Source organism: Pecten maximus, chromosome 13 (genome assembly GCF_902652985.1).
Source record: "Pecten maximus chromosome 13, xPecMax1.1, whole genome shotgun sequence".
Classification (NCBI taxonomy): Eukaryota; Metazoa; Mollusca; class Bivalvia; order Pectinida; family Pectinidae; genus Pecten; species Pecten maximus.
This window is the reverse complement of record NC_047027.1, coordinates 586,376-608,048: the sequence shown is the minus strand read 5'-3', so window position 1 is coordinate 608,048 and position 21,673 is coordinate 586,376. Positions and strand designations below refer to the sequence as shown.

Sequence of the window (21,673 nt, the reverse complement as noted above, 5' to 3'; positions counted from 1 at the left end):
AGAGGGCATACGCTTATGGAAATTTGCCATTGTTACAGCAGAAAAATAAGTCTGTAAAGTTTGTTATTAACAAGATAAGGTTCCTTTCAACTCGTAAATGAAAAAGAAACTTTTATAAATTTAACAGTAGAAGCATGTTCTTCTATGCAAAGCCACACAAATTTATGAACGACTTTTCATTAAAATAAAAGAGTTACTATCACTTATTATTTATCCCATATCTTGCAACCAGTGTTGGCAAACTGTAAGGAAAGGGGGTTTATTGTCTGATCAATACTTTTCATAACATTTTACAGCCCGGCCAGTCGGAATGGTGGAGGGAACCGGATTATCCAAGTAAACAACCTATCTGCGGCATGTAACTGACAACTTTCTCACACTGCTCAATGTTTAACCCACAAAGACAGATGAACGTTGCACCTTTAGTCAATGAATCAACGTCTGTAAACTAAACTTGTCTGTGTGACATTACACCTGGCAAAATGTCATGCATGTTTGAAATTCATGTGTAAAACTTTTGAATAAAAAAGAAGCTAAACCTTTTACCCCAATCACTTGTTAAAATTATTATTCTAGGCTATATTTGTTACATGGATTCGTATGGCTAAATATGCTTATTTTTTTCCCTAACACTAAAAGTTTAGGAATAAAAAGGAATTTTCCTGCTTCCGTTGACTTAAATTTTGGTTAAAAAACTTAATACAACTTGCTTATCACTCATTTTTTCCTGCAATGCCTTTTGTGTTATCTATTGAAACATTATAACACAAGATATATCAAAATATTTATCACTGCATTGATTCATTATTTTAGTGTTTCACCCAAACAGCCTGTGGGCTTGTTATTTTTTGTGGTGTTTTGTGAACATTTTAAGGAATGTGAACAAAAATTGATTGAGACAATCATATCTTTCCCTTCTCTCTTCAATGGGAAAAAGTGGATTTTTATTTGCACGAATTTCACACAGACAAGCAACGCATGAATTCGTGGATGGCACTTTTACCTGTGTAGAAACTATTCTACATTTTACAATAATGCACTTAACAAATGCCTTTGCATTAACACAAAAATGAACTTGACTCAAATTAATCAATGGCGTTATATTTATAATGATAATGCCAGATGTCATTGGTTGTTTTTGGGCCAGGTTTGTGTTTGAGTTGAGTAGTTTTATGCAGTCGAACCCAGAATGTGTTTACAAGATTCTAAAAATAACTAAAAACAATCAAATCAAGGGTCATGATAACTTTAATCAACCGCCTGCGATAATATGTAACATTTATCATTTGAGGGTTACATCAACACTCTCATATTTTTTCAAACTTCAATTTTTGGCCATTCTAAAAGACATCTTTTATCAGTGCATTTCATTCCAAGTTTGAAACATATCAGGACCTCCTTTAAAACAGATAACTAAACGAAACATCAAATTTCAATTATCATCTTTATACTACCATCCATGATACATCCATTACTGTCGATAGTGGTAATATCAACTTGGGAATAAATTCAGAACAAGTTGAGAATGACTTTTAGAAGAGAATGACAAATTTACATTTGTGATGTCCCATTTTAATCACTGTCTTTGCATTCTGACGTCACATGTTGAGCAGCTGTCAAGGCTTTGGGTCCATGAAATGGTCAAAATATATGAAAGTCTTTTGGGGAAACTAAATTTTAATTATTTTGAATTCCAACCAAGAATAAAGAGTAGTATAAAGATGATAAAAAGACAATCACACTGTTTTCCTGTGGTTGTGGTTGGAACAATTTTCTCTTCGCTAGCTTGTAGATCTCGATCTTATCCACGAAATCACATTGAGAAAACTGTTCACACCCCAACCACTGGAAAACAGGCATGATAATCTATAATCATGATGATAATTATAAAGTGTGGTAAAACATATCTAGGCACAATACTATTACAGAACATTCTGATTTCAACTTTAGACAAAAGGCACCTAGCTTTGGCATTGATGAGTTTCAGAATTAATATCTCTTAATAAATCTATGCAACATTAATACACATCCATCTTTCACGGACAAATATAACCCTCCCTTATTGTTTAAAACATACTATCTAGTTTTGCATACAACATATACATACTGTGGTTACTGCGGAGGGCAGCTATTGTAAAATACCACCTTTCAAAGATTAACTAGCATCAAATTTAACTAGAACTGTCGCCTAGGGGCAAACTTATTCCCCCCGCATTCCAGCTGCTAGTTGACCCTGTAAGGGCAGGTAAAGGTAGAAAGCACAAGACGCATAGAAGGGAATAACTATGTTAGGAAAGGACATGGGTACGATATGACCACCTGGGTATGTGTATGTCAACATAACACATTTTGTTCCACTCATGGAAGCGTTTACCTTACGCTGTAGCTATGGAAACAATAATTTACTGCTATTCATAAAAGCATATTACCTTATGCTGTATATATGGAAAAATAATTGGTGCCCTTCATGGGAGCATATACCTGTCTTCATGCTATAGAAATGGAAACTCAAATTTTGTCGCATTTGTGAAACCATACACTTAACAATCATGCCATTTTGGTACCATTCATGGAAGCATATACCTTATGCTATGGCTGGCTATATCAATAACAATTTGGTGTTCAGTCTATTTGTGTTAGTTTCCACTTCTTGTAGTTTTCTGCGATGAAGTATGGTAATTCCCATACTTCATCGCTGAGGGAAGTAATATTTATTCTTCCATCTATTGTTGAATGCACGTAGTGTAGGTATACGGGTTAACAACAAACATTGTGTCTACTTTTAGTAGTTTACGGAACTTGTCTAATTCATCCATATCAGTGTGGGGAATACATAAAAAGTCCCCATATCCACTTGAAACCTTCTTATATGTTCCCTTGTGGTTTTGATACAAGAGGACATGAGGTTCACTGCATTTTTAAAGGCTTCTTTTTCATCATCGAGGTGAATACTGTAAAGACTAGCAACACGCTTGTGTAAGGCGACATTTTATTAACTCCCAAAACTCATGACATCACCGGTCTCGGTGTACATACAAATAATACTCAGTACGAGCTCCAACATATTTAGCTATATGTAACATCTCCCTTTCTTAAAGGAACACAAAGAAAATTTAAAGTCAATAAAAGAACTATTGTTCTAACTGGAAGAAACGCTATAAGTCAAAATAACACTGAAAGTTCTATAACTCACAACGCGACACGAAAAGTCTTTAACTCACAAACTCACAACGCGACGCGATAAGTCTATAAATCAGAACGCGATAAGTCTATAAATCCAGCTTAACTGGTGCTCTCACCATCCTGCCACTCCGAGTGGTGCCTTTGGGACCAGGAGTAGTGTTAATATTTGGACCAGGTTGTTCTGGGCCTATTCCAGGTGTGTTGGGCGCCATTGGATCATGTACGGTACTGGTTATAGGGGTAGCACTAGTATTTGTTGGAAATGACTCATACTCGATAACATCAGTACACGATGATGGCGAGTCCTCCCGAGTTGGTCTGATGAATTTACGGTTATGCCTATATAGCTTAACAGCTATGTCGACCACATAACTTCTTTGACCACAAGTGTCTACACATCTACCAAATCTCCATTTTTTATCGCGATCAGTTGGTAACGGGGCCATACGTACTGGCTGTCCAATTTTAAGCTCTGGAAGTTCTTTCGCGGTTTTATCTTACTGTTGTTTGGCGCGTTGTTGTTTTCGCACTCTGCGCTCATCAACGTCTGCGACGACACATGGTTGCAAAAGCACAGTAGCGACAGGTAGCGTTCCCTTTGTTCGTCGCGACATCAGTCTTTGGGAAGGACTACTGTCCATTCCTGCTGTAGGGGTGTTCCGCCAATCAAGAATAGCTTTCCATGGATCCTGACCATTCCTAATGGTTTTCTTTAAGATGGTTTTGGATATCTTGACTGCTGATTCAACTTTACCATTGACTGGCTATGGTAAGGTGATGAAGTGGTATGACTAAATTCCCACTCGCGCGCGAATTCTGCGAATTCAGCACTTCTGAATTGTGGTCCGTTATCTGACATAACGATGGCTGGGATGCCATGTCTACTGAAATGTCTTTTCAAGCAGGCAATCACTGTGGCTGCTGTAGTGTCTGATAGTGTATCAATCTCCCAGAAATCAGAATAATAGTCAACCGACACTAGATAATCTGTTTTCTGCAGCGTAAACAGGTCTACTCCGACTTTCCCCCATGGGTGGTCGGGAATATCATGCGTTATCAAGGGTTCCTTCTACTGACGAATGTCGTACTCACAACAGGTCCCGCATTGCTGGATATGATCTCGTATTTCGTTACCCATGTTTGGCCAGAAAATCACTCCACGAGCCTTACTCAAGGATGACACTATTCCCTGGTGACTTGAATGTATCCTGGTCAACATTTCTTTACGGAGTAACTTCGGAATCACAACTCTGTTTCCTTTGAATAGAATTCCGTTGTGCACTGCGAGTTCGTCTCTGAAGTTCCAATATTCGCGAATTGTAACTGGTACCTCCTCTTTGGTATCAGGCCAGCCAGACAGTATTACCGATTTCAATGTCTGTAGACACGTATCTTGCGTTGTGTGCGTCTGAATCTGTCTGAGTCGCGGCTCACTGACATTGAGCGATTCAGTGAAGTTAACCTGTTCATACTCTAGTCTACGCGCACTAGATTCCACTGAGCTCTCGAGGGGTAAATACGCTCGCGAGAGAGTATCGGCTACATACATCTCTTTCCCCTTCTTGTATTCCACCTTCAGGGTGTAGGCTTGCAGGCGTAGCAACATCCTTTGAAGCCGTTTAGGTGCTGCTTTAAGAGGTTTCTTGAAAATACTTTCAAGTGGCTTGTGATCTGAGCATACTGTCACAAAGTCTCTGCCCAGTATATATTGTTCAAACCTTTCGAATGCGAACACGATTGCTAGGCATTCTTTTTCAATTTGAGCATATCTTTGCTCATTTGACGAAAGAGCTCGCGTAGCGTAAATGACAGGTAATCCATCTTGAAGCAGCGCAGCTCCAAGACCTACTTCGCTAGCGTCGCATTGTATAGTGACTTCCTTGTTTAAATTGTATTACTTCAGTACGGGCTGACTGGTGATTTGTTTCACAACGTTCTGGAATGCGTCTTCCTGCTGCGATTGCCATGTCCAGACTGCGTCTTTCATTGTAAGTCGACGAAGCGGCTCGATCGTCTCCGAAAGATGTGGTACAAATTTTGCGAGGTAAGTGACAAATCCTACAAAGCGCTGTATCGCCTTCATGTCTGTGGGTTTTGGCATCTCCGTAATAGCTTGAACCTTTGTTGGATCAGGGCGAATACCGTCCGAGGTTAAGAGATGTCCCATATACCGTACTTCAGTTTGTCGTAACTTGAGTTTGTCGCGATTCAGCTTAATTCCTACTGATTTCGCTCTTTCGAGTGGGACTCTGAGGTTAATGTCATGGTCATGAATCGCCTCCTCCATGGTATCTCCGCTCCCGTATACCAAGATATCATCAACTATGACCTCTGACCCTGTGAGATTTTCAAATGCCTCGTGCTGTCTGCGTTGGAATTCCTCGGGCGCCGAAGAGATTCCGAAAGGCATGCGAATCCATCGATAACGTCCGAATGGAGTCCAGAAGGTAGTTAAATAACTACTCGGTGTATCCAGTTTCACGTGCCAGAAACCATCCTTTGCATCTAGCACTGTGAAGACTTTCGCCTTTGAGAGGTTTGGTAAGATATCCGACATATTCCATGTACAGGTGCTCCAAAACTTCCCACTCATCATTTCATTTTTCACTTCAATATTGAATGATGATTTTGCATTACAGTTAAAATGTTACCATGTTTAGGCAATATTATTTAAAAAAAATATCAAAACTTAGTTTAAATGACTATTTATTTAGCATTTTAAAATTTGAAATTGCTAATGTCACTTTTGACAGAAATTTTACAGAAAAAGGTGACGTTAGCAACTACTTAAATTGTGTCATTCTCCTTAATATATATCGAAGACGAAAAGATTAATGTGCAATTATTTTATGACTGCATGGCTACACAATATAAATCTACAGAGGCCATTGTCTTAGCTGTACATTTAACATAATTCCTTTTAATAACTGTTGCTAATGTCACATTTTGACAGAACGTTATGTTGCTAATGTAACATGTTGACAGAACATTTTGTTGCTTATGTAACATGTTGACGGAACATTTTGTTGCTAATGTAACATGTTGACGGAACATTTTGTTGCTAATGTCACATTTGACAGGACATTTTGTTGCTAATGTCATGTTTGACTTTTGCTAATGTTACATTTGACAAAATATGCTTGGTCTTGCAAGGAAAGTTCTTTTTTTAAAAGTATATGAGAATGTTGTTGTTTATTTGGAACAATATATACCAAAACCAATAACGAGGAAAACGTTACTTTAAATCAAACCAAAGGTGAGCATAGATTTCTTGCTCCACGTGTTGAATGTTTACCATGTCAAATATTGATAGAAACGCCAATTACAACCTCGTTACTCGTACAGAATTAAATTCAAGATCGAGATGGCCAACTGCAGACATCTGGTAACTCAGCCCTGCCCAGAGTATCTGTTGAACTGTGACAATGTATTGTAAACTCGGTGGATTTCGTCTTACTGTTGATGAATATGAAGTTCACCATCAAAAAGTTAGTCGTAATATCTATCAGTCTTGGTGCAGAGATGACCATTGTTATTGTACCAGTATATTTTTTTTGTATGATGCTTTGATATTAAATTTTCTTTAAAATAAAAATTGTTAAATTGTTAAGTTTTCTCATTGTTCAGTGAGCTGTATCTATTATTGAACTTTTCTACATCATCAATAAAACAAAAATAACAAAAGGACGGAGAAAAAATTTATTTCATAAAATGCATGCCATTTAAAAAAGGATCTGCCTCTTGTGTGGGGACGTGCCTTGGGAAGTATTTTTTACAGGTCTGAAAGAAAAAGAGAACAGATTAAATAAAACGATGTCTTGGGATATTCACAGAATTATTTTGTTACATAAACTGAAAACATGTTGTCTTGTGCTATTTGTAACCTGCTGCTTTTCTCAAATCCTGCTCGAAAATATTAACCTGGGCACTCTAGTGCGAGAGACCTGAAAATGGATTGAACTGGGTTTACCAGCATGTACCTGGTATCTCTAATTTGTTCAGGGGAATATCAACAAATGAATCATATTGTTGACTGACATTTGATATAAAGTGTTCATTGTTGCAGCATTTGTCCTCTTACTTTTTAAAGCAAATATTCATTTTATTATTTACCTTTGAATATGTAGAATATCCGTGATCCTTGCATGATGATATCTGGGGAATTGAGCTGCCCAGCAACATCATCATGCACAATGGTATGCACAATATCCCCCTCCTGCCACTTCCCTTTCTTACAGCTTGTATAAAACCGAATGAAAGGCCAATCATCCACCTGTGAAAATATGAAAAAGTATTTAATTACCAGAAATATAATCAATACTGGAAAAATGTTGCCTAAAACTGCACCAGAATTATCTGTGTGGGAGGGGTGGGAGTTACTTATATTAAATTTGATGGGTGGAGGGGATTAAAAATCCCAATTCTTATAGTATTCCCTATACTAAAATATGTTTCAATGTTTGATGGATGGTGGGTCATCTGAAAAATGTCAATGCCTCCCATGAATTCCTCCCAAAGATAATTTTGGTACAGACCTTATCATTACCAAGTGGTCAATACAGCGGAACTGAGTATAATGTGCTGTATGTATGTAGGGAGTCTTTTTTGAATTTGTACTATTTATCCGTGTAATTCATTATGTATATAATTTTGCAATATGGGGGCTTAAGATTTTCTTAAATTCACATATGTAGTATTGCAATACTTGTACAATTTACTCAGAGTGACTACTATGCATTACAACAGATTTTCATGTTTATCAATGACACATTTTGTATTTTAACAGAAATTTGTGAATAGTACTTGTTGCAGAGCATCTCTTAAAAGCAACACTCAAAAAATCAACAAATAAAACAAAACAAACTTATCAAACATCAACAACAAATCAAAACTTTATGAAACAGTTAAGGCTACAGTTGAACTGAGAAAGAAAAAAACAAAAACATTTGGATGTGTGTGTGGGTTCTTTTAACCTTAGCATGCCCTCTGACAGACTCTGCACCATACAGACAAAACTTGCACCTTTAAACTTAGTGGGGGTTGTTAGATGTACGTTTATTAATCTGAAAGTAATTTTTTATTAACTTTCAATGTAAAATAAAATAAGTTAAAAAACTTTTAACAAAACTATCACTGATCATCTAATACTTACAACAGCAGGTAGAATTGTTGTGCCATGAGCAATTTTTAAGAATTGCCCTGACTTATAACTGAAAGATCATTAAAACACATAAAAGTAGCTTTTTTAATAAAACTTGGGCCCAAAAATACAAGTACCTTTTTGGAATTGCAGCATAAAGATAAATAGACTTGTTCAGTAACAAAAATTAAACCATAGTGTCAAGGACAGACCTGAATCGGAGGAAAGGTCTTCACCGAGGTTTGTATTTCAAACTAAAGCTGTATGGGCCATATAAGATTTTTTTTTTAAAGAACATGCATGTGCACAATGTTACAACACAATATTTAAATTTTGAATAATTTATCTTTGTTCCTCCCAAACATTTAAGGTGTATGCTTGTCTTGACACAGATAATTTGTCAAATCAAAGGAAATTAATTGCGTGGACTTTTTCTTTAAACTGACCTTGGCTGAACATCATCAGCAGTGGGGGGGTTGTACATCAATGGTGGCAGGAGGCTGCTCATCAACAGCACCTGGGGGCTGAATGTCTAAAGTGGTGGGGAGCTGAACATCGACAGCGGCAAGAGGCTGATCAACGACAGTGGCGGGTAGATGATCATCGACAGCGGCAGGAGGCTGATCATCGACAGTGGTGGGGAGCTGAACATCGACAGCGGCAGGAGGCTGATCAACGACAGTGGCGGGTAGATGATCATCGACAGCGGCAGGAGGCTGATCATCGACAGTGGTGGGGAAATGAACATCGACAGTGGCAGGAGGCTGATCACCAACAGTGGCGGGTAGCTGAACATCGACAGTGGCAAGAGGCTGAACATCGACAGTGGCAAGAGGCTGATCAACGACAGTGGTGGGTAGATGATCATCGACAGCAGCAGGAGGCTGATCAACGACAGTGGCGGGTAGATGATCATCGACAGCGGCAGGAGGCTGATCATCGACAGTGGTGGGGAGCTGAACATCGACAGCGGCAGGAGGCTGATCAACGACAGTGGCGGGTAGATGATCATCGACAGCGGCAGGAGGCTGATCATCGACAGTGGTGGGGAAATGAACATCGACAGTGGCAGGAGGCTGATCACCAACAGTGGCGGGTAGCTGAACATCGACAGTGGCAAGAGGCTGACCAACGACAGTGGCGGGTAGCTGAACATCGACAGTGGCAAGAGGCTGACCAACGACAGTGGCGGGTAGCTGAACATCGACAGTGGCAAGAGGCTGATCAACAACAGCAGCTGGAAACTGAATGTCTAAAGTAGTGGGGAGCTGAACATCGACAGCGGCAGGAGGCTGATCATTAGTAGAAGGTAGCCGAGTGTCTACAGTGGCATGATGCTCGTCATTAACAGCAGCAGGGCTATGAACATCTACCTTGACGTGGAGCTTCACATCTACAATGTCCTGTTTTAGGGCATTGAAACTGCAAAAAGAAATAATTATATTATTTAGGTATTTACTTGAATATGTTTTGATATTAGGGAGCCATAACCTCAAAATTAAACATTACAATCCCTGTGAAAATCAACATATATATTAAAGGATTCTTTCCTACGAGAAATTATAATATGCCGCTCTATCAGCCAATCAAAACAGATGTTACAAATTGAGACGTCATTTTTACGTTATAATGGGCTAATAACATAACTTCATCAGCCAGTGAAGAAATATTTTGCAAGCAAGGTTAAATCATAAAAGAAAAATTTGGGTTTACATCACTAAATCAGACATGTCTTGTCCCTTACCTTTTAGAGAGTGGCTGCACTTGATTCGTCTCACTTTGGTTACCGGTCCCCATAGTCCTTGTTTTCTGTACCTACAAGATGAAAAAGAGAAAATTACCAACAAAAAAATCATACAGATCAATGCTTTGTTTTCCTTTCAAGTATAGAGAAATAGTACAAGCAAATTATTAGGACTATTCCATAATTAATCGTGTGGGGAAGGTGGGAGGCACCTGTATTAATATATTATGGGTGGTAAGGTTAAAACCAGATCTGCACATTATTCCTTATTTTAAATCTCAATAATATTTGTTGGGTGGTGGGGTCTCTGAAAATGTGCATCCCACCCCTCCCATATGGTTAATTCTGGAACAGCCCTTACCTGTTCCTCCATCATGGACATCAATGTCATATCATCATCTGGAAAGCCAAGCAGGGAAAGCTGGTCATCGTCCTCGAGGGCCTGGAACAGATTTAACATCAATTATTATATTTCATTATATTTGTTTTCAATAAGCCTCCCCCCCTACACATTTGAATAGTGAAGTTTAGGAAATGCTTAATTTGAACCATGTATATACCAGTAAAATCGATGTCAACAAATATGCACAACTAATGAAGTGGGCATATTTATGAGCATAGGCTTATAAATTTGCAGATAAATAAGGTACCTTAAAATAAAATTTTGTAAAAATGCACTCACAGTGAGGAATACATGCAGTGTTCCTTTTGTATTGAAGTTGCTTTCATTTTTAAATGCTAGTAAATAGTATCTGGAATTTGTATATGGGTAATTCATGTTATGTACAGCTATAACAACTTAATTGGATACATTTGGCTATAGATATCACTTACATCATTTTCAAGAATTTCCAAAATTCCACTGAGGCCAGATAGTTCCATGTCCTCCTCTTCTGAATAACTGTCATCCACAAACTCTGCTGGAATTTGCAATGGCAAAAGTGGGACGAAGTGGTTTGGAATCCAATGAGAGGACCCCATATCTTCTCTTGTTGAAGTCCACATGAGGTAAACTTCCTGGTTGGCAGCACCTATGGGCATTATCTTTCTTAAGATCTTTGCGAACATTGGGGTTTCCTCTTTGTGGGTACACACAGTTCACTACACAGTTCATCACTGTGGCAGCAGCAAATAGCTGCCATATGCCCATATATGATCCACTCTTTGAGACTTCTAAAACCTCTTGTTGAAAAATTCTCCGGATTGTATTTTCGGTAAGAATATCTCCAAATGTGTACTTTGGAGAATAACAAGCATAAATGCCTGGGAGCTTCCTTGCTTCCCGATCTGAATAAATAGCTCCTCTACACAGATGATGGTAATCTAAGTATTCATCTTCATTTTTTGCCAACTCCATAATTATCCTTACTCTCATCTCTTCATGCTTATCTTCATTGCCACACACATGCGCCGAAACCGACCGTGGCAAACAATTGCCGTCTGCAGCTACTCGCGCCGGATAAACTGAAGCATTAAGATCAGATGGAATGAGGTTGGATGCAATCTTGTCAATAGAAAATTTGTTTTCGATGATAGTAGGCCTACTTGTGAGTGAGTTGATATTAAGGACATTCATGTTTTTTGAGAAAGAATACACTTTGCACTTCAGTGCTTCGTATGTCGCACAATGCTCAAATTCATCCAGAATGTTTGAAAAGTCCATTTCCGGTGTTTTCTTTTTTGATGGTATCTTTTCTTTAGTCCCAGAATTTCTTGTTTCGGGTATGTTCTCCTTTGCTACCAGTCTCTCTCTTTTATTTGTGGAATTTCTTCTTTCTTTTATGTTCTGTTTTGCTGGTCTCTTCCCTTTATTTGCCGAATTTCTTGTTTCTGGTATGCTTTCTTTTGCTGGTCTCTTCCCTTTATTTGCAGAATTTCTTGTTTGTGGTATGGTCTGTTTTGCTAGTCTCTTTCCTTTATTCGCAGAATTTCTTGTTGCCGATATGTTTTCTTTTGCTGGTCTCTTCCCTTTATTTGCAGAATTTCTTGTTTGTGGTATGGTCTGTTTTGCTGGTCTCTTTCCTTTATTTGCAGAATTTCTTGTTTGTGGTATGTTTTCTTTTGCTGGTCTCTTCCCTTTATTTGCAGAATTTCTTGTTTGTGGTATGGTCTGTTTTGCTAGTCTCTTTCCTTTATTCGCAGAATTTCTTGTTGCCGATATGTTTTCTTTTGTTGGTCTCTTCCCTTTATTCGCAGAATTTCTAGTTTCTGGTATGTTCTCCTTTTTTGTTTCGTTCTGTCCATTGCTGATTTCATCAGTGTTTTTTTCCTTTCTCTTTTTCCTTGTTTCCCCCATGTCCACTTTTCCGAATGCATTGACGAATCTTGCATTAGGGCAGTTGTTGCGATTTCCTGTCCTACAACCAATGCAGAAGCATGACAGGTTTCGCACTTCAAGTATGTTGGTCCCAGGACAGTTGACAATCTGGTGTAAATTCCTGGTTCCCTGCACAGTTTTTACATCAACTTCTTTCTGTCTTGAAATATCCTCTTTCGGTACAAAAAAGAATTTCCTTTTAGTCATTGTCTCATTTAACTCCAGATTCTCTTTACAAAATCTAAACATGTCTTCAGCGTTGTTAATAATAACTTTCCTGCTAACAATGGCCCTGTCAACAGCTCTGTTAATGATCCCCGTTTCAGCATCGCAATCTCCCTTCCCATGCTCAGATCCGAAGAAGTTTCGATTTACGGGTATTTGCGACTTTGACAGCAGCTTGAAAGGTCCCTTGGACTTATATTGAGAACTGCACCCATCACTGAATAAGACCATTTCATCTATGTCTAAAGACATGTTTAAATGTTGATTTACTGTGGACTGGAAATGCTCCACCGCCTGATAATCATGATTGTGATCATCAGATATAATGATATCGGCTTCCCGTACAATACCTTCATCTGTCCTGTAATAGAAAACAATTGGGTGCATTGTAATCTGTTCCACGGTGTAGAAGACAGATTTGATCTCATCTTGGTACCGTATTTCTCGGTTTTTGGCAAAGTCCATTACTTGCATGACACATTTGTCTGGGAGTTCACTTTTTATCTGGTTGAACTGCATAGATTGCCACTTGTATGTGTGTTCATGTTTGAAATTTGTTGTTCCTTGTGATGGCTGTATAACATCCTTTAAGAGTTCTTCAATTAGTGTTTGTTTTGTCCCTGTCTTTGTGATAAGCGTCCTTTTTTTCTTGCCATTTACATCTTTGTATTCCCATCTGCTCCATGTTACTTTCTTGTCATTTCCAATGTCCTTGTAATAGTCATTTAAGGTCTGAGCGTAGTTGTTACAGCTTTCACATGTCCCATTAACACAATTGGCATTGTAGAATCTTTCACTGTCAGATTTTGGACACAGCAAAACTTTGAGGATATCCTCTTCAGTTTGTAGAGTTTTTGATTTATCTTGCATCAGTCTGTTGAGGGTCAAGATTTTGTTTCTGATGTTTACACAGTAATAGCAGCAACAGTATTCTCGAAATTTATTCGAAATTTTCCTTATGTTTCTTGGCCGCTTTGCTGCAAAACGCCCCAGACTCACTTTGATCCCAGATTCTCTGTTAAATTTTGCGTGAGCCTCGGATATCGACACCTGCATTAGGTACCCTGGACCCTCCTTCGTACAATATCGCTTCTGTGGGAGAACCCTTGAAATGTCTTCTCTGGTATAGAACTTCCTAATGGCTTCATTTACTTCATTTCTTTTGGCACCTTTCTTCTTCATTCCTGCCAGTGATGCCAGAGATCTCCTAGGGGTTTTGAATTTCCTGGCAAGGAATCTTTTGCTTTTGTTCACCGCTGACTTGGCTAGTTCTCTTAGTGCTAATTTCCCTATCTTTGTTTTGGTAAGTTCATCAACTGTGATACTTGTACTTCTCAAATTCATCCACTTTGCTTTTTCCAAGCTCTATTTTTTTCTTTGGCGATGCGCTACGTACAAGGTTTTGTACTATTTTTGCAAATTTCCGTGGAGACTTTGGTAATGCCTTTTTTGCTTTACATGTGACGTTCCATTCTGTTTTTTTGGAAGAAAAGGGTGATGTGTGGTCATTTCCAACTTCCTTGCAGCAAGCTTGGGGCACTGACACTGCATTTCTTAAGCTGTCTTTTCCTAGCCTTCCTTTCTCGTTCTTTCCTTTTAACCCATTCTTTTTTTTGGAATGTCATCTTTTCTCTTTCTCTCTGCTTTGCCATACGATTGTACTCTCTTTGTGACTGAATTGCCTGTCTGGTTTTGGGTTTGGGTTTCACTCGTCTTAATTCTGCTACAAATTCAGGATCATTTTCTCTCTTTTCCCTGTATTTTCTTTGCCGCGCTCGCTGTTGCTCTAATGCCTTTTCTTTCTTTTGATTTTGATTGAAATCACAAGATAGTGTTATTAGTAGCTGCTGGTAGGAATATTATTACTGTAGTTTCCTGAATTTTAGTAAGGTGATATTGAGATGACTTTATGACGATAATATTATGTACTGACTTTTTTAAATACCAGTTTATAGCCGCCAGACCTCCACTAAAAGACCTAACTTTCAATACAAACAAGGCTACCATTAAAATATTGTTGTGCATTATTTTTTAAAAATAATTTAAAAGAATTTCTTTGTCAAGAATTAAAATAATGAATCATCATCATGCTGTCACAAATCATACAAGAACATCCATTATATGTTACAGTTTTTAAACTATTTATAAAGTTAAATTTATATGTATGTACTTGCATTTTTAAAAAGACATGGGCTTAATTTAATTTAATAAGTACATGTTCCCACAAATTATCAGGAATAACAAATTTCCATAGTTACTGATCACAAATGCCCTGTTAAAAAATCATGCAACTACTTAGGAAATTTTGTAGCTTTTGTCAAAAAATAGGGTGTAAATAAATATGGATGAAACAAATTATATTTTGGTAAATGAGGTTAGTCTTATAAACATAATTCATGATCTGTAGGCTAACCTCTACTACAGAACATTTCTTGAAACAGTTCTACCTGTGAATCTGATCAGAATGTTTGTGCCAAATATATATATAAAAAAAAATGAATTCGAGTCGGTCATGCAAAACAAACAATATTATTTCTGTCCAAATTCCAATATATTTCGTAAAAACTATTAATGAGGTGCTTGCAAAGTTGTCACGATGGTTCAATGTCGCACCTCATTTAAATATAATTGCCAAGTCAACTCGCCACACACAGGAAAACGGTCGTTCCAACTTCCAGAATATTAGATAATATAATTGTAAAGATATTAGCCATCACACTTTAAAACACATTTGAGCAGTTTTTCGTAGTATGAGCGTTTTTATTGATGATTATAAACAAAAAAACTCCCGATTCCTTTGCCTCTTGTTTACAAAATGAATTCCTTGTTTATCGGTGACGAGTTGTCTTATTCAGAATTATTCGATCTTTGAATAGAGATAGCTGTCAAATCGCGGACGTTAGCATAAAAGTGTTGGTCAAAAAAGACGTTCGCAATCTATCGTGTGTATCAACAGACTTCCAATATCATTCAGATAACATATTTCATAGTCGCTGAATCAACGATTCGTTTATAAACAAGTTTGTCGTCATTTCAATACTTGAAACAGCGCCAAATGCATGTATTCGCTGTCTCGTCTGCGAACGTCACTTGTTGCGATCGTAACTTTCTTTGACATACAAAATTCAGTTCATAATTACTTACCCGAACTATCACCCGCCAGCTTTTTCTTCGGCGCCATTTTGCTGTGTATATAACAACGATAGCAAACCTAGCGGTAGGAACTTTGACAATGGAAGGGCCGTAACTATCGACCAGCTACAAGCCGTTGCGAACGTAACATTCTTTAGGAAACGAGTTTGACAGAAATGACGTTCGCAAGATTTCTAACGATCTTTTAACACAGTTTAGGTATTCTTTAGTGATCTTTTGTCACTCAGAGAGGTTAATTTTGATATTTTAACACCAGTTTTTAATGTTGGTCATTTTGCATTAAAAACAAACGCGATATTTTGATGGGTTCACGCAAGTGCGAACGTCACAAATTTTGACGGACAATGTTTGGAATTTTGGCAATTGTCAAAAAGTGACAAATATTTATTAAATCTGATTTCTTTGAATAGTAACATTTATCATACAAGATAAATAATACATATTTGAAAATATATTTAACAGAAATTAAATGGTATTGTCATAATGATTAAGTACATTCAATTTTGATAGTCGTCATATAACCAGATCGGGAGTGGAATTCTGTCAAAAGCGACATTAGCAACGCTTAATTATTTCCTTTTTTCGTCCAAAATTATAATAAATAGTTTCATTTCTTTATTTTTTAGATGAAAATGCAATTGTTCACACTAAAATCTTACAGGAAGTCTGAAATTCAAATGACTATATTTTATAACATCAGTAATTTATTTGACAGAAAATGGTACACATATATATGGAATATGTCATCCTCTACAGTTGTCATAGGATAGTGTGACCTTCTTATCGCGCTGTTGAGGTCCTTCGGGTCAATACAAATTCTGAGTTTTCCCGACGACTTCCTGACAACAACCATACTGCTAATCCAATCTGTTGGGGTTGTCACTTTCTGTATAACACCCTTCTCTACGAGCCTTGTAAGTTCCTTACGCAAGTCTTTCTTAAGTGCTTCAGGCACTTTCCTGGGGTGATGTTGAACCGGTTTAACTGTAGGATCTATGTCGATCTGATAATCTCCCGGCAATACATAGATCCGACCTGTCAATCAAACCGATATTATCGACCAATCAAATAATTCCCTGTACCTCAGCCCGGTCCGCTGTTTTTCCGTCCGCCATATTGTCCCACAAGCGACGGTTGTCCCACACGTATGCATTGGAAGTAATTACAAACATGGTTCTACGATGTGCATGGGGTACATGCAGTGCAGATGAGAGATACCCACAACGACTCAATGGTGCAAGACTTGTTTTATTTCCGAAGCCGAAAACCAATCTTGATAAATGCCTACGATGGATAAAAGCGTGTGGACGACCGCATGATCAACTCAATGTCGACAGGATCAACAAACACAAAGCAGTGTGCTCTACGGTAATTATTTTTACTGCTATAGGTTTTACTTCAAACATTTATATTCTTAGTAATTCAAGGAAATATCGAGCAATGTTTTGTGTTTATATTACATCAGTACCGATACTACCGCACTGAAATACATCGTAGGAAGATCGGCCTATAATCTATAGCCAGTATATATAGGCTACTTACACACATGGACATGTACACTAGTCACTAGTGAATGTTCTCTATATTTTACTACATATTTGCATGTGCACTGTCCGATAATACGATAGCCTAACATACTATTATTATCGGTGTTTCATAACATTTTTTTCATGACCTATTAGCCGAAGTACATTTCCCGATTTGTAAAAAATACATTTCTTAAACGACGAAACTTTAGAATCTTTCTTTATTCCTACAGTATAGCTACTACAAATAACGTAATATATGTATCATTATAATGACATAAGAGTTTGACGTTCTTTCAATAAAAATAGTATACCCACTTTGATATAAACAATTTTTAGTAAGTATAACAACAGTACAGGGGGTGATTATAGATATGGCTATTATATATATCATTATTGACAGACCATCAAGCTCATGTGTCTGATTATACACAATTTTAGAAACACTGTGCATGTTCCAAATTCAAATCACAGGTACTTGTGGACATGATTATTTTTTTTTAGAATTAAGCATGCGATTGTAACACAATTATTTACTCATCTATAATGAAACATTTGAATTAGAAACATCATAATCATGTCCACAAGTACCTGTGATTCAAATGAACTGAAATCATTGATACATATATATATATTGTGTGTGTGTGTGTGTGTGGGTACAGAATAATTGAAATCAGGACTACCAATTTGGGATTAAGATTAGGCTGTTAGACTTTAAACTTTAATAAACATTAGTATTAACTTTCTTCACAGCATTTCGAAGGAGGCAAAGGACCATCAACTCTCTTTCCTGATCCATTACCAGCTGATGGCTCAAGAACAACTCCAGCAAGGCCATTGCCAAAGAGAAGATTGCAATACTCTGACAAAGATTCATCAGAATTGGATGTTTAAAAGAGGAAGAAATTGCCACTGAATGAAAACAGAGATGTGAGTAGAACATTCATATATATCTTTATTACAGGTAACACATTAACCATGTAATATCGGTCTCTGATTTAGATATGTACATGTGTCACAGAAACATAAACAGTCATAGTGTTTCCCCTCATCAATATGAAGGTATATGCTTATTTTTTTATTGTTCATGCATCATTTAATTCATTTTCCTTTCTTTTTCAGCATAAATTGTGATGGCGGCAAAAACACACAGGAGCAAATACCTTCAACTTCTGATTCCACGACACAGACAGAAGAGAAATGTAAGCTATTTATCAAATTAGATAACTAGATAAATAAACATACAGTTCATAAACGAGGAGCATATTCCTTGTAAAAAGTTGACAGCTTATACAACATGTCAGTCATATATGGAATGTCTGGCAGTATTCTTTGTACAAACAAGTCACAATGCGTGTAGACAATGAACTCGCAGAAGTCGCATCCAGTGATCATGAGCTGACCTTGAACTTGAGCATAGTACTCGTGGCTTTTTTTCAAGTTCATCTTCCCATTCACTTTCTCTAAACAGAAACGTTGAACCTGGTCACATGCATTCGTAATTGTCATGTTCCGTGCAGAGAATGGGCACTTTATCTCGGCTATCCCACTTTGGCCATCACAACACAACTTCCCATCAGGGGACGCACCGAGAAATGAAAATTCAGGGTTCACAACAAGTCCACATTCATGAAAATGCCTGGAAGGGAATTGTTTTAGATATTTTCTCTTTCCGCTACTCTCCGTTCGTTTTCCATATTCTAATGGTGCTGAATGAATTTGTTTAGTATCAAATATTGTGTCCAAAAATGACGAAGAAGGTTTTGCTTTTCTTTTTAATATCTTGCCAAAATTTGATGATGTTACTCTGTTTTTTCTGGAGTCAAGCCATAGTTGAGAACTTGCCTGGGCTCTAGTTTCTATTTCAATTTGAGTAGCTTGGTCCTGGTCAATGTGGTGTTGCTGGTTTAAGTCCTTAAACTCTATGGGTAATGTTATTGGTGGTGGTTTGGTCACACATGTATCTCCACATCCATCTGATGATACTTGGACTTGTGGCTTCTTTAAGTTCCTTGTCAGTAATTATTACACATAATAATATTAATATAACATGGCGAGTGATTATATATATATGTATGTAATAATGTATGTCATAAAGTGTACTCATTGTCAATTATTAATTTTCAGAGATTTCACCTCTAGATCTACTGGCAGTGACCACAGAGCTTCATGAACTACAGGAAGTTGTGAAAAGTCAAAAACAGCAAATAGAGGAATTGCAGCAATCCAGCAAAAGTGTGCAAGGTTTTGGCATTAAACAAGTTCTTCAGAAGGAAGGGAAGATACTTTGGTTTGGTTTGGTTTATTTTGTTTAACGTCCTATTAACAGCTAAGGTCAAGGACGTATTCAAATTCTACACTGGAATAATGCATGTGCGTTTTCTTGCCCTGCTCAGCTTCCTTGTTCCCCCTGGATACAAGGTACCTTACGAAAAAGGGCGAAGAGACATAAAACTGTTGTCGGACCAAGATGCCCTGTTTTTAACTTTGTGTCGGTTACGTCATAATTTTGGCCTCAAAGATCTAGCAATGAGATTTGGACTAAGTGCACAATCTGCTGGGGTAATATTCAATACATGGATAGCCCATATGTATTTCAAGTTGGGACAGTTATCAACATGGCCTCATAGAGACACCATCATCAGCAACATGCCGAAAGAATTTAAGAGAGACTATCCAACAACATTAGTGATGATTGACGGAACAGAACTTAGAACACAAACTCCTTCAGCACTTGGACTTCAGAGTCAAATGTACAGTGACTACAAGTCAAGTAACACTTTCAAAGGCTTAATAGGATGTGACCCAAATGGAAATGTTACATTTGTGTCCGAGCTACATTCCGGTGCCATTTCAGACAAATCAATAACCGAGGAAAGTGGATTTTATGAAACATTGAAGGAGATGAAAAAGGTTGGATTCATTGAAAATGGTGACTCGATCATGGCAGACAAGGGATTTAAAATTCAGGAGGAACTCAAAAACCTAGGACTTAACCTGAACATCCCACCTTTTGCCAAGTCTGGCACTCAAATGACTACTGCAGAAATTAAAGAAACTCAAAAAATTGCAAAACACCGTGTTCATATCGAGAGACTCATAGCAAAAGTGAAGACATTCAAAATAGTTTCAAATAGAGTGCCAACAAATTTGTTTCCAAAAATTAATGAAATTTGGTCAGTTTGTTGCCTTTTGACTCTTTTTCAAGATGTCTTTGTAAAAGACAAACAGTGAAATACTTACCTGGTATGACAGAATTGATCCCAGAGGGAGTTGTCCAAAGACTTCTGTTGTTAATTCTGGTGCAGAATTAAACATGAGATGCTGAAGTGGTGTCCCATTCAATGCAGCCAGCTTTAATTTATCTGCTGTAGTGACTTCTGGCAATCTGCAGGAGAAATATGATATTAACAGATGATTTTTATGTCACACAATTTCCAAACATTTTACTATTTAAAAAATAGATCAAATTAAAAAAAAAGATGTTATGTTTCATAAAGAATTGCTTTGTTTCATTTGTTTATAGAAGAGCTATTTTTGGATTATCATTGCATTCTGAAATCTGAAATCTGAAAAATATGTTTTCTGTATGGACATATTGAGTTGATAACTCACTGAAAAAACGGTGATTTTTTTAGAGTTTCTTTAGATACCTGTAGTAGCTGGTGATTACCTCGCTGCTCAACGGCATCACTTATTTGGTGCCATTGATTCTCAATTCAATTTATTTAAAACTTTATCTTTGTAGTACCTGGTGATTACCTCACTGATCAACGGGAAAAGATAAATTCGTTTGGCTCTTATAGGTCAATGAGTTAAATGATAATTAATTGTCAATTTGTGTAGTACTATTACCTGTAGTTTTCATCTACTCCACATGTCAGTGGTTTTCGTTTCCTGTCTTCCTTTGGCCTAGCCACCACAACCTGATTCAGAGGAACAGGTTGTATTTTTGCTCCTCGAGGAACATGCCACTGTTGAGGTACACTGGTGCAACTCTGTTGGTCCGGTACACAGGAGAAGTTGTGTAATTTAAATCCTTGCAGACTTTTCAAAAGACCAACTATGTGTGAACAATGGCCATTCAATCTGAAAATTCAGAAGAATCAATTATTAATTATTATAATGAATTACTTAACAATATTCATTTATTATGAAACCAATAAAATGTTATGAAAAAATGGTCTATATGAGAAATGGGGTAGCTAGTATTGCCTCTCGAGTTATTTTAATCTAATTGAAAATATATATATGCTTGCAATATCCAGTTAATTAATTTCAATGAAATTGTCATGATAGACAACATGAAACCGAATATAATAATACCAAAACTAGTACTTAGTAAAAATACATCAAGTGTAAGTACAGTTATACGTAAGATGATT

At 37.3% G+C, this 21,673-nt stretch overlaps 2 protein-coding genes across 2 annotated transcripts; one reads left to right on the top strand and one right to left on the bottom strand.

Moving 5' to 3' along the window:
• Window positions 1-14,114: 14,114 nt before the first annotated feature.
• On the bottom strand, window positions 14,115-16,877 carry LOC117341346 (putative uncharacterized protein DDB_G0271982). The gene is made up of 2 exons (XM_033903204.1): window positions 16,845-16,877; window positions 14,115-14,411 (listed from the first exon to the last, which is right to left on the bottom strand). The coding sequence occupies exons 1-2, from the start codon at window positions 16,875-16,877 to the stop codon at window positions 14,115-14,117; spliced, it is 330 nt and encodes a 109-aa protein (XP_033759095.1).
• Window positions 16,515-18,217, top strand: LOC117341310. The gene is made up of 2 exons (XM_033903164.1): window positions 16,515-17,130; window positions 18,042-18,217. The coding sequence occupies exons 1-2, from the start codon at window positions 16,933-16,935 to the stop codon at window positions 18,180-18,182; spliced, it is 339 nt and encodes a 112-aa protein (XP_033759055.1). The 5' UTR covers window positions 16,515-16,932; the 3' UTR covers window positions 18,183-18,217.
• The last annotated feature ends 3,456 nt before the right edge of the window (window positions 18,218-21,673 follow it).

Coding starts and splice junctions, on each gene's coding strand:
- LOC117341346 (XM_033903204.1), bottom strand. CDS start 16,877: ATGGCGGACGGAAAAACAGCGGACCGGGCTGAG. Junction 14,412..16,844: donor AAACAGCGGACCGGGCTGAG/GTACAGGGAATT, acceptor CAAAATCAAAAG/AAAGAAAAGGCATTAGAGCA.
- LOC117341310 (XM_033903164.1), top strand. CDS start 16,933: ATGGTTCTACGATGTGCATGGGGTACATGCAGTGCAGATGAGAGATAC. Junction 17,131..18,041: donor ACAAAGCAGTGTGCTCTACG/GTAATTATTTTT, acceptor CTTTCTTCACAG/CATTTCGAAGGAGGCAAAGG.